This window comes from Schistocerca piceifrons, chromosome 5, assembly GCF_021461385.2.
Source record: "Schistocerca piceifrons isolate TAMUIC-IGC-003096 chromosome 5, iqSchPice1.1, whole genome shotgun sequence".
NCBI classification, from domain to species: domain Eukaryota; kingdom Metazoa; phylum Arthropoda; class Insecta; order Orthoptera; family Acrididae; genus Schistocerca; species Schistocerca piceifrons.
Window position 1 is genome coordinate 230,464,005 of NC_060142.1, and position 18,452 is coordinate 230,482,456.

Here is an 18,452-nt window from a genome sequence, read left to right on the forward strand (position 1 = left end):
TCTGTCCCCCATTGAGCATGTTTGGGACAGGATGAAGCGTCGTCTCACGCGGTCTGCACGTCCAGCACGAACGCTGGTCCAACTGAGGCGCCAGGTGGAAATTGCATGGCAAGCCGTTCCACAGGACTACATCCAGCATCTCTACGACCGTCTCCATGGGAGAATAGCAGCCTGCATTGCTGCGAAAGGTGGATATACACTGTACTAGTGCCGACATTGTGTATGCTCTGTTGCCTGTGTCTATGTGCCTGTGGCTCTGTCAGTGTGATCATGTGATGTATCTGACCCCAGGAATGTGTCAATAAAGTTTCCCATTCCTGGGACAATGAATTCACGGTGTTCTTATTTCAATTTCCAGGAGTGTAATTTTAATTAAAACACGTTTGTCTAAAAATGGCTCTGAGCGCTATGGGACTTAACATCTCAGGTCATCAGTCCCCTAGAACTTAGAACCACTTAAACCTAACTAACGTAAGAACATCACACACATCCATGCCTGAGGCAGGATTCGAACCTGCGACCGTAGCGGTCGCGCGGTTCCAGACTGAAGCGCCTAGAGCCGCTCGGTCACCAGCGGCCGGCCACGTTTGACTGTTTACGTTCTTATTTCCCCATAGCGTAGGCTTTTTCTTCATCCAGGTATTGTAAGCAGTAAAGACGTTTTTGTTGCCGAAATTTCGTCTCTTTTGTGGAGGAACACTTGCTTGAAAACTACCAGGCCCTCCTCCAAAATAAAGGTTTAGAAGACAAAAAACCAGAGAATCCATTACGGTGCTAGGGTGTGCTCGGTCAGAGTAGGTTAGCTCACGATGTTAGCAGGCGATGCTACAAAATCGTTTCTGCACATGTCCAATCTGTCTGTATTCAAGATTTCAGAACTCCTCACTCGACACAGTCAATTTATCGTTGTGTCCTCGGAGTCTTTCATGACAGTAAACCTCAACGAAATCTTCGCGGTTTTCAAGTAGCATCGGTTCGAATAAAACACTCGAGTTTTCGACAGATGACTCCGCCACCTTCATCAGGAGTAAAAATCACGGTCTGCAAGGGCTATCACAGTGTTCCTCTAATAAAGGCTGATATTGCTACATGAGGAAACCTGCAGGAAACGATCCCTGTGAGGACAAGGACCGAAAGTGGACATATGCACGCATGGTCGGAAATGTATTCCAATGGAGGTACACGCACTTGGAGATGGAGTGACCCCGGTACAAGCAGCAGACAGATGGTTTACCAAGGTGATGTAAGCCGGTCACCCGTCTGGAGCATTCTCCGTGACAGCTGCAATTATATGCATTACTCCTAATGTGTGCAGGCCTCATTACCTACGAACTTTCGTCCGCTGTGACGGTTTTGTCGTTGCTTCGTCTCATATGACACCACGGATTGGGATTTCTGTCAACCAAACTATTCACAGGTGAAGCTACCTTTACAAGGGCCGGTATCGTCAGCCTTCACAGCACCCACCTGTGGGTGAAGAATCCGCATGGTTTCGTGACAGCGAATCATCAGCACCCGTTCAGCCTCGATGTGTGTTTGACGATCTGCCTATCGCCTAATGAGACCAGGCATCCTTCCACAATGCCTCACAGAGGAGGTATATTTACACTTCCTGCGGATAACCATGCCGCTCCTGCTTAAAGAAATGCTATTGGTGGTACGAAAAGTACTGAGGCTACTACATGATGGTCGCTAAAAATGGGAAATATTAATGTAATATATTATACTAGAACTGACATGTGATTACATTTCCACGCAGTTTGAGTGCATAGATCCTGAGAAATCAGTAGCCAGAACAACCACCTCTGGCCGTAATAACGGCTTTGAAACGCCTGGGCATTGAGTCAGACTGAGCTTGGATGGTGTGTACAGGTACAGCTGCCCATGCAGCTTCAACACAATACCATAGTTCATCAAGAGTAGTGAATGGCTTATTGCGACGAACCAGTTGCTCGGCCACCATTGACCAGACGTTTTCAATCGGTGAGAGATCTGGAGAAGGTGCTGCCCAGGGCAGCAGTCGAACATTTCCTGTATCCAGAAAGGCCCGTACAGGACATGCAACATGCGGTCGTGCATTATGCTGTTGAAATGTCCGGTTTCGCAGGGATCGAATGAAGGGTAGAGCCACGGGTCGTAACACATCTGAAATGTAACGTCCACTGTTCAAAGTGCCGTTAATGCAAACAAGAGGTGACCGAGACGTGTAACCAATGGCACCCCATACCATCACGCCGGGTGATACGCCAGTATGGCGATGACGAATACACGCTACCAATGTGCGTTCACTGCGATGTCGCCAAACACGGATGCGACCATCATGATGCTGTAAACAGAACCTGGATTCATCCGAAAAAACTGATGTTTTGCCATTCGTGCACCCAGATTAGCCGTTGAGTATACCATCGCAGGTGCTCCTGTGATGCAGCGTCAAGGATAACCGCAGCCATGGGCTCCGAGCTGATAGTCCATGCTGCTGCAAACGTCGTCGAACTGTTCGTGCAGATGGTTGTTGTCTTCCAAACGTCCCCATCTGTTGACTGAGGGATCGAGACGTGGCTGTACGATCCGTTACAGCCATACGGATAAGCTCATTGTCATCTCGACTGCTAGTGATAGGAGGCCGTTGGGATCCGACACGGCGTTGCGTATTACCCTCCTGAACCCACCTATTCCATATTCTGCTGACAGTCATTGGATCTCTACCAACGTGAGCAGCAATGTCACGATATGATAAACCGCAATCGCGATAGGCCACAATCAGACCTTTACCAAAGTCGGAAAAGTGATGGTACGCATTTCTCCTCCTTATACGAGGCATCACAACAATGTTTCACCAGGCAACGCCGGTGAAGTGCTATTTGTGTTTGAGAAATCGGTTGGAAACGCTCCTCAGGTCACCACGTTGTAGGTGTCGCCACCGGCGCCAACCTTGTGTGAATGCTCTGAAAAGCTAATCATTTACATATCACAGCATCTTCTTCTTGTCGGTTAAATTTCACGTCTGTAGCACGTCAACTTCGTGGTGTGGCAATTTTAATAGCCAGTCGTGTATCTTAAGCCACGACACACGGCAACAGAGACGTAATTGTGTCAGAAATGGTCTACCAATTCTTATGCCATATCTTTGATAGTCGCTTCGTCACTGTTATTAAAATAGCACTTATCGCTTTTCCCATTTTCTGTAATAACGTAGTATTTCAAACAAATGCAAATTTTACAAATAAAAATTAATCCTCTCATAAAAATGGTTTATTTAAAAACGAAAAATTTTAGCACTGTTGTTATACGGCTAGTTGGTGTTTCGTATTTTTCCCCCTCAGTTATTAGTAAAAAATAAAAGAAACACCTGTTATAGCCGTGACCAAACAAATACCGAAAAATACCAGTTATTCGAAACTAAACTACCGATATCGATTTTAGCTGGGCGGTTTCTCCTATCGTTAGCGTGAAGTTTCCGCGAGTTGCCGCGGCGATCCAGGTGGCCGAGTGCAGCTCTGGCGTACGGGAGCGCGACGGAAGGTGGGGCGGCGGTAACAAGAAGCGTCACGGGGATGACTTACTCGCCCGCTCTCAAAGGCGGCCGCCGCGGCGCAGCACAAGAAAAGGCGGCGCCTTGTGCGGCGGCCAATTACTGATATGGCCGTCCGTCAGCGGCCCGCCGCGGCCATAACTCACGCCGGACTGATGAAATGCGCGGGCGTGGCGGCCCGCGGCCGGCGGCCGGCGTCGCGCTAACGAGCAGGCGCCGCCGGACACCGGCCTTCGCGGGCCGTCAATCTCCTCGGCGCGCCGGCAGAGGCGCGCTCGTTAGCCGCTAAATGGCGCCGGGGTCGCGGAGCCGCGGCAATTAGGCTGCCGGTCAGCACAGAGCCCTGCGATGCGCCACTTCTGCCCGCACGTCAGGCCCGACTCCCGCTAGCGACTTGCCAGTCAATACAGAATACCCGGTTCGGCGCGAGTCACGCGCTCGTGCGTAAATCAGCCGCCAGCCACGTCGTGAGTGTGCCCGTAACGCCAATGACCGACTGAATAAAACCTTCTCGGGTGAGCCGTGTCGATTCGAATAAAATGTCCAACCTTTCGACAGCTTGTCTCCGCCGTCATCAGCAGTAAAAACTCCTGACTGCCAGGTTCCGCGACAGACGGTGTATGCCACGAGATACGGAACTGGCCTTTCCGCCCAAGCGTCACTTCTGGTACGATCCAGACGCTGCTATCTGGCTATACAGGTTAATTTTCCAAAATCGGGTCAAAGCGCGGGAAACGAGCCCTGAGAAGGTAAGAAGCGCGGAGGCGCTGTAAAAAATATGTCTGAAAAGACCGCGCACAGAATCGTGCTTTTGTGTGTGTGTGGAGGGGGGGGGGGGGGGGAGTGGCGGGGAGGAGCGTGGTCTTGGTGCTCGATTCCTATTTGAGTTAGGAACACGGGGTAAGAATTTTTCAGATTAGCCCGGACCACTTGCATAGCCACTCCTACATTTCTCTTACTGTGACTATGTTACAGTATATTAAGCAAGATTTGAACGACGAATTGGAGCTGGCACCCAGGCAATTGTGTGAATCGATTAATTCCTTTTCCAAAAGATTTTAAGTGACTGAAGTTAATGCTCGGCTTATCGTACTATTTGTATGCGCATCGTTCGGACTTTATGTGCAAAAACAGCCACTCTCTTTCGTATTTTACGTAAAAAAAACAGTCACTCTTAAATAACTCCGGACTAGAGCGAGACTGACGATTCAAAATTTGGTTCAGCAGTGTATAGGGCATTGGTCTAAGACAACATTTTACTGTTTGAAAAAACCTTGCTTCGTTTGGGTTTTTACGTGCCCGTCTTTCTGGGAGGTCTTGCAAGCGCGCAACTTCTACATTTTAAACTTGACGGGCCGCTTCAAACTCTGCACGATGATAGATAAATGGATAAAGTCAAAATAATTATTTTTATACAGTAATCTTTATCCATTGTCGAGATACGATGATGTAAAGTCGAGCTAAATGTTGCACGTTAAATCTGTTCTTACGTGAATTCATCGCAAGGAAACGGTTTAAAGCGAGTCAAATACATAAAATTTGAATTTGATAAAACTGAAAACCCTTTTCAAATATCTAGCACTATTCAGATGTTACGTGCAAAAACACGTTTTTTTTTAATTTTATTACGCTCACCAGTTTGTGTTTTACACTTGTGCGTATTGCTTCACATTCTCTAAGTAGGTATACCAGTACATGTAATTAATGGTCGTCCTGTTGTTTTGTGAAAGCTTTACCCCTCGCCACAATATAAGCAACGTGGTTCGAAAGACACTAAAATAAAAAAAAAAACCTATACCGGAGCAGTCGTCGATATCAAGTAAAGGATGTCATGTTGTGTAACATGACACATGCCATCAAGTCATTCAACATGTCATTTGACATGTCGTCCAGTATGACACAAGATGTAATCAAAGGTTAGTATGCATGCATCCACTCTCTCGGATGCTTCCAGTTATAAATATAGCCTCACTCTCGATTTGTAGATCCCACTCTCTAGAAGCACGTAGATCTTTGTACTTGTTGGCTCTGAGCACTACGGGACTTAACATCTGTGGTCATCAGTCCCCTAGAACTTAGAACTACTTAAACCTAACTAACCTAAGGACATCACAAACATCCATGCCCGAGGCAGGATTCGAACCTGCGACCGTAGCAGTCGCGCGGTTCCGGACTGAGCGCCTAGAACCGCTAGACCACCGCGTGTACTTGTTGTCACATCCTTCACCACACATGTAACAGCTGGCTAATAGAGCTCACTGCGCTGGGAAAGTAGGATTAAATCGTAAAAAGTCGCGAATATGTCAATGTTTTAAGTGTCTTTCAGCTGCTAGATAACTCAAAAAGCTAGTTTATCATCTGCATTTCTTCATGGTGTAGCAATTTTAATCGCCAGTAGTGTATGTGTTGTCTTGCAGTGTGCAGGACTCGCTCTCGCTTCCCGGTAGTTTCTCGCCTTCATCGCCGGACAACCATTGTATTGCAGAATGGCAGCAACCGTAGTCTGGAAATATTTGTAATATGTGTCGTAGAATGAAGTACAACGCTTCATTTGCTTTAAAAGATTTGTCTGCCATTTCTATGAAACAATAAGAGTTCCAAAATTATAGTAACAGTAATACATTAAAACTATAAAATTTCTTTCGCGGTACACAATAAAAATAGAAATTAGCTCGTCTGCTGCCTTTAGATGCACAGTATCTTTTATCTGCTTGTAGCCCTTGAAAACGAAAATTCTTACGAAAAACAGAGTTCTTATATCTCAGTTTTCATTCCTTAACACTGACTATTCGTAATGCCCAAATAGTGGTATGATCTCCGATTAAAGCATGATTTTTGAGTAGAGTTTCAAAAAATTGGAATCAGTAGGAGAATACTGGTGATTTTATGCGGTATCCACCCACTTGGAACTTTTTCGATGAACACAGCGAACGGTGAACGAACGAAATTTCCTTTTGTTTGCCTATTTAGTTTAATATTTTGATTATGTGTTTCTTGAAACTGGGAGAGTCAAAATTTTTCAATCTTTGTTCGATTTCTACATTAGTTACAGGAAATAATAGGAGTAAAGGACTGAAAATCGTTATTTGAGAAACCGCTTATTTTGATCGGTTTTAACGCTTTCGTTAAACTGGCGTGGAAAGAAACCAATATAACCGAAAACCGGTTGTTTCAGCGCTAACCGCCATCCATACCTCACATTAGAACGATTAGTTTACTCGAGCCGCAGTCATTCCTATTTTTCGTGGTCAGCCATGCTAGCTGTCACGCGGAGGTACCGACTTCTGTTCTAGGTACTTCCAGAGATTTTTATTTCCTGGGAGGACTCTGACGCGGTTCTCTGCCCCTCCTCATCCCAGCTGAGGTGCTACTTTATTGCGGCTCCAAGGTTTCGAAAGTCGACAACTGCCGGGAGAGCGGCATGCTGATTCGTGCCCTCCACACCACATCCTCATAACGCCAAATGGCAGAAGTGGTGCCTGGTCTGCAACCGGCGATCCTCTGGACCTGATCGTAGAGTTACCATCTCGTTTTACGGTTCCGTACCTCAGTCGGTAAAAATGGAATTCTTGTAGGATCACTTTGTTGTCTGTCTTTCCGTCCTTCCGTCTGTCAAGAAGACTTTTGCTCAGGAAAGGGGAGACGTACCAAGCTGAAATTTATGCCACATGCTAAGTCCTATGGCCCCAAGACAGTGCAATCAAAAGATACGACCATTTATGTCACATATTTTAATACTCGTAGAGGGTTGGGTTGGGTTGTTTGCGGGAGAAGACCAAACTGCGAGGTCATCGGTCTCGTCGGATCAGGGATGGACGGCGACCGTGCCCTTTCAAAGCAACCATCCCGGAATTTTCCTGGAGCGATTTAGGGAAATCACGGAAAATCTAAACCAGGATGGCCGGATGCGGGATTGAACCGTCGCCCTCCCGAATGCGAGTCCAGTGTGCTAACCACTGCGCCACCTCACTCGGTATACTCGTAGACTCATTCATTAAAATCTGTAAGTACGTCTCATTGATCTAGAATAAAGAATTATTGAGTCTATTTTTGTTCTATCTTTGCAATTACAAAAAATACGTGATTTTTTTCCAGCTGCGTTTCTCTTTATTGAGGTAAAGTATCATCAGTGGTCGGTGGTTATTTACATGTGATAAACAGTGTGTTAAGAATGTTTTCATTTGTACTTACGTTGATTTTCGCTCGATTTCTCGCTTACATCGGGAAATGCTCTGTAAATATGCATTTCAGCAGTTTAGAGGCCATGTTAACTACACTTTTTTGCTTCGAATGATCGTTCCTGTTATATCTATGAGTAATTACCATTCCTTCTGGAATACCCTGTACACACTGCCGGAAAAAAATAGTACGCCTAGAAAGACGATATCGATTTTGATCCGATGACGTCGTGTATCACCTGGGGGATAGTTGATCTGCTGATAATGGTTTCAACGTCGTCTGCCAACAGGTAGAATAGTGACGCAGCTACCAGAGCGCCAACTACGTCTACCCTTTTATAGGGAATGCTCACAGCCAGAAGGAAGCAAGAAGGCAACCATGGCGCGGAGACGCACTCGTGCTTCCTATAGCGAGCTGAGCGCGTTTGAAAGGAGTCATATTGTGGCCTTCCGAGTGGCAGGATGATCCTTTCGGAGAAGCGCCGCAGAAGTCAGACGTGCTGCTTCAGTTGTGCAATGATGCTGGTATCGGTGGCCACGTGAACATTCTCACACCTGTAGACAAGGCTCTGGATGTCCACGCAGCACAGACGCCCTCCAGGAACGTCGTATTGTAAGGGCGGCAGTGGCAGATCTTACAGCTACCACAGCACAGATAAGAGGGCCTGTGAGCTCAGACGTGTCAACACGAACTGTTGCGAACCGGTTATTAGTAGAGACGCTACAGGCAGGCACACCCCTCGACCGTCTTCCACTCACGCCACAGCTTTGACGTGCACGGCTGAACTGGTGCTGTCGAACGACCACCTGGAAGATGGAATGCCTCACAGTGCTTTTTAGCGACGAGGGCAGATTGTGCCTGCACGCAAGTGGTTGGACTTTCGGAGTATGACGTCGACTTGATGAGCGCTGTCTCGTAGAATACATTCGTCCAACACACAGTGGCCCCTCCTCAGACCTTATGGTCTGGGGTGCGATAAGCTACAACTCTCACTCACCTTTGGTGTTCCTGGAGGGGACGCTAAACAGCACTCGGTACTTGCAGAATGCTGTTAGACCCAGCGTTCTCACAACAGGAGGGTGATGTGCCGTCCCAACTGGATACTGCTTGCCAACACACTTCCCGTCAAACTCAACGTGCTGTGCAAGACGTGCCGCAACTTCTATGACCAACACTATCTTCAGATTTATGTAAAAGTTTTTTTTAATTACCGCTACCAATCACAAACTTCGTCAACTATTGTATTACTTATTTATCTAGCGACGAGTTTCGAGGTAATATCTCATCTTCAGGCTAAATGGCATTACAAAAACAACTTTATAATAAGGCCATACTTTTGTTACATAGCCTTTTCGTAAATGCTGTGGTCATCCTGTGGAAGAAGAGAAAACTTAGTAAGAGGCGATGTCACTTTGGAAGCTGAACTGATGTTTGCAGGAAAATGTTTAGTAACGGTTACTCACTTTTTTCGTCTGGCGTGGTAGTCTCGTTGTGATGCGCTGGGGTGTTTCCATTTCCGTGGCTGTCTTGGTCACTGTTCACAAATTGTCACTAACATAGCAGTAACTTGGAAACACGATCGCAAACTGCTCTGTAGTGCAGCGGACAAGATGGCGGTCGAAATGCAGCTGGTTCCGATTTGACTATCGATTTGTCGATCTTTGTGGTGTCAGATGTTTACATGTCTTCCTCATTCGTATCTCAGGTGGCCTTCTTTGCCGCACCCCGAACAGGTCAGAGCCTGGCCGTCGTGTGTAATTATTGCACGGAATCCGCTGATCTGCAAGGAAGACGGTACGTGGCCTCGGAGATCCTTGGTGACCTGCCGGGCGCCATTTACGGCAGGATATATCCGAAACTGCATTCACTTCTCCGCAGTATGGCCGTGGACTGTGCTGTATGGTGGGAGTGCTGCGACGACTTCCCGTGCAGGAAATTCGAATGCCAATTCGAAAATGAGATTCGTACGCATATCTAAGCCCACGTGGTCTACGGTTACCGCTCCGACATTACCATCAGCATGACAGAAGCGGAGCTCCTGTTTGGTCTATTTTAACATAGACCGTGCTGCTCACGACCGACAAATGTATTCTTATAATGTCGATCGCCCGTATCTGCACTTCTTCTCGCAGAAAACACTTCACCTCGAATGTCTTGGTTGAGCATAATCGTTGCAGAAAGTAAATCGGAGTGTAGCTTTACGGTAACGGTTCGCCATGTATCGTAGACAGTAAAGCCGGCACGTAAACGACGGCCGCAAGAATGTAAACAAGGGAGCTCGCGCTCCTCACACATAAACCCTGGCGTGTCCGCTCTGTTGCCCTGCCAAAAGCAGACTACATTTGACTATCCAAGCACGACTCAAAGCCAGACCCAAGCTTCCATATGCCGTCAACCATGTGTCTGCATCCTTGTCTCGCACATCCATTATGTATATACCCGTACAGGGGAAACATTTTACTTCAAAGTCGCTTGCTTGGTATCGGTGGATAAGTATGATATTGCAGTGCCTGTGTTATTCAGAAATACCATTCAAAGTTCCTTCAGACATCAAAGGAAGAGGCATATCGGCGACTACAGCCGTTATGAAATACATTAAATGTATTCGCAGCTGCAGCGATGCATATCCAAAGGAACACTTCATCGTAATTCAGAATAACTTAGGGACTGCAAGATAGTACACAGTTTTAATCTCCCAGGAAGTTTAATAGCAGCGTACATTCCACTGCACAGTCAGATTCATTCCTTTCCTTTCTTTTTGAGTCTTATGCCGACTGGAAATGTAGCAGAGTTTCGCCTTCGAACCTCTCCAATGTGGGAAATTCCTATAGAATTTGCATCTCTGATACGATAGTTTTGAAAGCTATGTTTTACCCACAGTGCAGGTTCAAAGTTTGACCTTAAAACATAGAAATATCAAGTAGCAGCAACACCGTTGCCAGCCATATACTCTGCTATCTTCCGAGCTCCTCAGACCCAACACCAAAGACTGTGTTTACAAATCGCCTCACGTAAGCCCAACGTACTGGTCACCCCATAAAAGAACATACTCGTCGATTTGGAGCCCTGTAGATGCGTAGAGCTGCTACCAGGCGGTCATAAGACGCTCCACAGATAGCGTAAGTCAAAACATTGCAACGATTTCAGATTTTTTTTTTTTTTTAGTTTTGGGGAAAAATATTTTTAAAGGGAACTTGTCCGAAGTGAAATTTGTGGGGAAAAAAATTTCGGTACCGGGGAAATTTAGGAAGTATTTTAGCTGTCTAGCCTTACTACTAATCTCACCTCGGATACTTTTGTTCGAACAATACATACTTAGTTTTTTTAGATATTCATTAGACGTCACTCTGTCCTCAAATCAATCCAGACACCTGTTCTTTTGTAGGAGACGTTAGGCCCATCAGGGTGATACCTCTCCGTGACATGATTGTGACGTGTACATGCCCAGTTTCGACCGTTGGGCGTGGTCCTATCGACTTTTGAGGAGACACCCTATTGAATTTCGTCGTTTTATTTGAAGCTTGTAGTTAGTGGGTTTTACATTAGAACGTATGTCTTAAGAACATAATTATGTTGTTTCAAATACTGGGTATATCCCGAAAACGTGTCGGTATTGATATGACTCGTTATAGTTAAATATGAGGTAATGGAAGATCGGCGGTTAAGCGTCTTGAGAAGGTATAAGTAAAAAACACAGGTGCGGGTTTTGTGTGTTCATATTAGCGTAGAGGGTAGAGAGCTGTCGAGTTGCGAAGGGAAATACGGTCTGTGTGCTAATGGTAAATCAGTAGAATAACGATAAAAACATGAAACGAAATGTGGCGCCGTTAGAGCATGTTTGTTCTTTTTGTGGTCAGGCTGTTGTTTTTATTTACAAATTGAAAATTTTAATTTAAGTCCTATAATTTTTTGATACGTATTATAAATTTTACGGAGGTGAACACACAACTCTAGCTCTTCAAGCTACACATACTGATAAAAAATAATATCTTAAAGGAGTAGGTAGATTTAAGATATTTGGGAAAAGCGCCGAAATGGTATCATTTCGGGGAATTTTTATTTTTTGTGTTATGACGAAATTTCGATAACTCAATCGGAAAACCCTGAAACATCGCTGTTGTGTGTATGTGCCAGTCGGTTGTGCAGAATCAGCGTAGAAAATGGGGCAACTTTGGGACGTGACAGAGTAGCGAAAGGAGTTTTCATGTTTTTCACGTACGATGACCACACTGTTAACTGTTGACTAATTTGTCGGTGTGTCAAAGCAGACTGTTGTATAGGTATACATCGAATGCTGCAACACGTGCAAATAACAAAGAAACTACACAGAAGTGTGCTCTGACAAGTCCCGATTTTCCTCTTTTAAAATGATGCCAGGTAGTGCCCCGAACGGGACAATGAGACGTTTAGCCCGCACTGTGTATCAGACGTAGATTAGGCCTGAGGTGGTTCTGCCATGTTTTGTAGGTTTTTTTTTTTTTTTTTTTTTTTTTTTTACTACGAGTTAGGAACACTGATTCATATTTCCGTGAATATGAACTTGGGTGTTCAATATGATTAGTGCCCAAATGTTGCCCTTTCTCCTAGATGAGAATAGCTGTGTTCATAGGGCTTCACACCTACGTTCCTGCTGTGACAAATACTTAGACACTCTGACGCACCTCAGTTGTCCACTAAACCACGTGATTTCAATCCCAAAAAAAGTTAATTGTAGTTATGTGTGTATCTGATGAATCATAGCAATAGACGTCCCCGCAACCTGGTGTCTCTACAGGCTCTAGTCTTCAGTGAGTGGCATTATGGAAGAAATTTATGGATTGTCTTCCTCGCCGAATCGAGGCCATTATCAAGGCTGTGTTACACGGTATTAGTGTGACGTATCTTCGGACTGAGTAATTGTTTGTCCGGCGTTCTTGTTTTCAGTATGGACGACATAATAGTAGCGAGAGAAGAGCACGTTTATTGATCTATAAAACAATTCCCATTTATTCTTCAGTCTCAGTTGCACAGATTTAAATACATGAAACGTTTCGATTTCTCTGGATCATCTTCAGATCTATGTAGATGCGCCAGCAGCCCGTCGTGTCTCTGTCACACCATCAGTATTTTAATATGTTGTTCTGACACAGAAACAACAGGTTGCTGACGCAGCTACACAGATCTGAAATGACCCAGAGAGACCGAAAAGTTTCATAAATTTAAAACTGTGCAACTGAGACTGAAAATAAATAAGAATTGTTTTAAAGCGATTTTTTTTCATTTTGCAGGAATAGCGCACATACACGCTACCAAAGAAGATTTTCAGAATAAGAGGTTCTTTTATTGTGCTGCAGGTGCTACTGGCGATCGGCCGCGATGACGCGCAGAGCGACACGTTGCGGTCGGCGGCGGAGCGGCTGGGCTACGACTGTCGCGTCGTGCGCAGCCGGGACGCTTGCGTCGAGTCGTTCCAGGCGGCGCCGCCAGAGGTCGTCATCATCGACTGCCGCTACCCACGCAACCTGGACGGCGAGGCTACTTGCAGGTAGGATTTATCGTCATCATCATTCATTTTCATGAAACATCAGGGCACGACATGTCGTACGGTAGCAGTTCGTGTGATCTTGTTTTAGGCGCAAGCTAATTTTTTGGGCACTAGGTTGTATTGTACGTAGCAGCATGCTGTGTACAGTCGGCCCCAATTAGACAGAAACAGGATTGCACTTTAGCTTGCTGTAGCCAGTTGTATGAATTTTATGAGGACTACTGAGGACCACTTTCATTATTATTATTATTATTATTATTATTATTATTATTATTCAAGGTCCAGTCAGTCGCGAAATTAAAAGCACAGTGAAAATCCAATGAAGCTTTGCCGAGATGTGCTGCACTGTGTCTCTAACACTCCCACTGATCGCGTCACGTAGAAATTTTCAATTTGGAGTCCACAGTGAGAACTAAATTTGCCTAAAACTATACAGGGTGTATCAGCTGCTCCTACCGATAGGTTTCATGCAACCCACAACGCCTTGAAAAATCACATGTGAGATTTCATATTCTCTCGCTCACTACGCTTTAACCGTTAGTCTTACAGGACCTTCCTGTAGGAAATTTAATGTAGTTAAACTTTTTTGGGGATACGTTTTCACTTGAGCCAACGGTTTCCGAGTTTTTCAAGAAAAACGTGTTTGAAGGTCACTTTCGTAAGCTTTTCTTGAATAAATCGGAAACTGTGACCTCTAGGGAAAGCTTATAACAGTACAAAATTTAACTGCATTAAATTTCCTACGAAATGTCCTGCTCATTTTTTTCTGTAGGACTAACAGTTTTCATGTAGTGAGCGAGAGAATACGTAAATCCTGTGCGTGATATTTTGAAGGCGTTGTGGGTTGCACAAAACCCACGAGTAGGGGTATCTAAACCGCACTGTATAGTCTCTCACCAAGTGTGAAGTGCATGCTGAGGCATTCGACCTCATTTCATTCCAACTGCATAACGTAACTATCACCCATAACAGCAAAGTGCAGCAATGGTTCAGGAATTTCAAAGCAGGACGTACAGACTTCCACTATGCAGACCGTTGGGCAAGGAAGCGAATGTCAATCGATGATCTTGTTCAGCCAGTAGATCAGACTATTCGACAATATCGCCTACGAAGAGCAATTCAGGACAAGGAAAGAGGATTGTTGTCATCAGACGTTCTCATTCTTCAAGACTGCAACATAGACGGTCATGCAGCGTTTTCGATGACCCGCTATAGAGGCCGGAATTCACTCGCTCTGAGCTTCATCTCTTTGCCCACATGGAAACACTGACAGTGAGGATAGCATTTTGGCACAGACAGAAACTGCAGACCAGCAGGTATTAGAAAGTTGGTACCAGAAACCGACAAATATCTAAGTCAGAGTGCTGACTATGTACAGAAATAGCTGGAAGTTCTAAATAATGTAGCAAATAAAACATTTTTGATTTTCACTGTGGTTTTGCAATTCGCGACCAATCGGCTCTCCCAAAAAAGAAAGCTCACACAAATCAGCGCAAGCGTTAAGAAATAATTTTCTTCTCTTTTAGTGGCGAGTTAATTGTATGTTACTGGAGTAACGAAGGTATCAAGCTACTGGAAAAAAATCGGACACAAGCACACAACTATAGGCCTACTTCCCCGAAGTCAATTCCTTCTAGAATTATGAGTATCATTTATTCTGATGGACCATAATGTTTTTGGACAAGTAAAATCTCCTTCATTAAAGTCAACATGGATTTTACACACAGGTATCTTGCGAAACTCAGCTCGTTTAGTAGATATCGGAGTCCAGGTTAATGCCGACTTCCTTGAAGTCATCAGACCATTCAATACAATTCCTTACGAATGCTCAGTGAAAAAAGTTCCAGCTTGCCGAGAATGAGACCAGATTGGTGACTGGATTCTGGAACTCTTAGCACATAGAACTCAGTACTCTGGGGTTGGGTGGAGTTGATTTGGGGGAAGGAGACCAAACTGCGAGGTCATCGGTCTCATCGGATCATGGAAGGATGAGGAAGGAAGTCGACCGTGTCGTTTCAGAGGGACCATCCTGGCATTTGCCTGAAGCGATTTAGGGAAATCACGGAAAACCTAAATCAGGATGGCCGGACGCGAGATTGAACCGTCGTCCTCCCAAATGCGAGTCCAGTGTGCTAACCACTGCGCCACCTCGCTCGGTCCAGCACTCTGGTCTTAATGGAACAGAATAGACACATGTATAGCTAATTTCAGATCTACCCGAGAAGAGCATTACAGGACTGCTACTGTTTACATTATAACGTCAGAAGCTCCATGATGGTGTTCGCAGACGATAATGTAGTCTACAGGAAGGACGTCGACGGTTGGTTTAGGAACGAGCAGTTGATCTTGAGCATAAATAAATGCAACATATTTGGCATAAACAGGTTAAAAGATCCTATACTGTTCGATTGCCACAAATCAGTGGAAAGAATAACAATCGTTTAAAGTATGTAACAGTTTCAATTGATGTATCAGTAATTTTGCGAGCAAACAGTGGTGAGTTTGTTCTTCCTTTGTTCCGCCTTTATGCTGAATTTCTTAATTCTGGGTCCAGCTATCAATTAAAACTCTATTTCTGATCTACAGTTTCATTCTGTCACTGAACTACATGGCAGTTATCATTATGATTACTCGTTTGGGAGCAACATGCTGATACTTTCGCTTCCTTGATACTGCTCTAAATTTTATTTATGTGATCGAGTTCGGCCGCTAATTTTTAAATTTTAATCATTCCCTCCCATAAGCTTCAGGAAATCCTTTTGCATCCATCACCACAGACGAAGAGTAGGTTCCTACTTCCACACCCTGAAATATAGCCTGACGTCTACTTCTTCTATAAAACCTAAGTTTTTTCTCTCTGCCCATCTCCCTCCTCTACCACGACCACCACCACCACCACTACCTCCTCCTCCTCCTCCTCCTCCTCCTCCTCCTGCTCCTCCTCCTCTTAGTTTTCTTCGTCTTCTTCTATTACTACTACTAATCCTTTGTCTTCTCTTTCTTTTCCTCCTGCCCCTCTTCCTAGCACATTACAGTTCCCTCTCACCTTTTCTCTCCTTAAGCCCAATTACATTTCACCTGTACCAAAGTACTTTCGCCATTCCACATCTTCTTCCTAAATTAATAGCTTTTTCACCTTTACCCATGCTTTCACCTTCTACATCATCATTATGACATCTCTGTTCTTCTTACTGTCTTGCTGAGCCGTACCATTATGCTTAGTAGCGTATTGGTCCTCCTTTCGAACTCAACACAGCAGCCACTCTGCGTGCGTGGGCCTTCCCACGCTGTCGTACACAAGTGACAGTTACATGAACAAGTGCATACACTGCGATTTGTACTAAACATTAAAAGATGATGGCCGTTGATGACCAAGCTGTCCACAAACATGTCTGTCAAGCGATTTTTTTAACGATGTACACACAACTGTTACTATAGACGCACTTCAGAATGGGCAATTCCCGAAAGTAATAGGACAAATAAAATACACTCTATGAAAAAGAAAAAGAACGACACAGCACGAAGGAATTTTCCGAATGGGGTGGAAATCAATAGATGTGATGTACATGTACAGACGAACAAATGATTGCAAATTCACAACAATTGGATACTTTATTCGATAGAAAGAGCTTCACAAATTGAGCAAGTCAGTAACACACTGGTTCACCTCTGATCCCTATATAAGCAGTAATTCGGCTTGCCATTGATTGATAGGATTGTTGGGTGTCCTCATGAGGGATATCGTGCAAAATTCTGTGCACCTGGCGTGTTAGATGGAGAAAATCCCGCATTGGTGGGAGGACCCTGCTCATAATGCTCCAGACTGTCTCAACTGGAGAGAGATGGCGACCTCGCTGACCAAGATAAGTATTGACACGCATGAAGAGAAGCAGTAGAGGCACTCACATGTGCGAGTGTGGCGTTATTTTGCAGAAATATAAGCGCAGGATGGCTTGCCATGAAGGGCAACAAAACGTAGCGTAGAAAATCATCGACGTACACTGTGCTGTAATAGTGCCACAGATGACAACCAAAGAGGTCCTCCTATGAAAGAGCCGGCCGCTGTGGCCGAGCGGTTCTAGGCGCTTCAGTCTGGAACCACGTTACCGCTACGGTCGCAGGTTCGAATCCTGCCTCGGGCATGGATGTGTGTGATGTCCTTAGGTTAGTTAGGCTTAAGTAGTTCTAAGTCCTGGGTGACTGATGACCTCAGATGTTAAGTCTCATAGTGTTCAGAGCCATTTGAACTCGTGGTTGTCGAGCCGTATGGTGGGTATCCTACCATTGTTTTGGGCGTCTCCAGACACGTCTTCGCTCGTTATTGAGGCTCATTTCGAATCGGGACCCATCACTGAAGATAATTCTACTACATTCAATGCGATTTCAGCCCGAAGACTTGACTGGTAACGCCCCAGACAGTGGTGGGATATCAACCTGAGTGTCGCCCTCCATTTGGCCCGACATTCATGAGCGACGGTCTGGGATGCCACTTCTTTTCACAGCAGGACCTCTTTGGTTCTCATCCGCGACACTCACACAGCACAGTGATACGTCGACAATATTCTATGCGCCGCTTTCTTGTCCTTCAAGGCAAGCCATCCAGTGCTTACATTTCAGCAAGATAATGCCCTCCTGCCTGCACAAGGGGAGATTTTCTACAGCTCATCTTCGTGCCTGCCAAACCCTACCTCGGCCGGCAAGACAGCCGTATCTCTCCGCAATTCAGAAGATATTAAGAGCAGAGCCCTCGAAGGCATTTTCAAGATGTAATGTGCCAACTGAACAGAATTTGGCACGATATCCCTCAGGAGGACTTGCAAGAATACTTTCGATCAATGGCAAGCCGAATAACTGTTTGCTTAAGTGCTACAGGTGGACCAACGTGTTATTAATTTGCTCAGTTTCTAAGCTATTTCTGTTGAATAAATCATCCGATTTTTCTGGAGTTGTAATCATTTGTTTTCCTGTGCATGTTCATCACATCTATCAATTTCCATCCCATTCAGATAACTCCTTCGTGATGCGTCGTATTTTTTGTCTTAGTGAGTGTTTTAAACACAGTCTGGTGGAACAATGTCCTTCAAAATGCTTTGTGACACCAGATATCTACACACAAGTCACGCAACTCCCGTAAATTACGGGCCGCTGATTTCTGGGCTCGGAGTACATCTACATCTACATATATACTCCACTAGCCACCAAGCCGTGTGTGGCGGA

The 18,452-nt window shown here is 45.0% G+C and overlaps 1 protein-coding gene across 2 annotated transcripts in view; it reads left to right on the forward strand.

The window, feature by feature from the left end:
- Positions 1–18,452, forward strand: part of LOC124798448 (high affinity cAMP-specific and IBMX-insensitive 3',5'-cyclic phosphodiesterase 8A) — a 1,735,971-nt gene that overhangs the window by 1,264,906 nt on the left and 452,613 nt on the right. For both annotated transcript variants that reach the window (XM_047261866.1, XM_047261867.1), the window contains exon 6: positions 13,045–13,235. In XM_047261866.1, the coding sequence (XP_047117822.1) occupies positions 13,045–13,235 (191 nt within the window). The remainder of the gene's footprint in view (positions 1–13,044; positions 13,236–18,452) is intronic.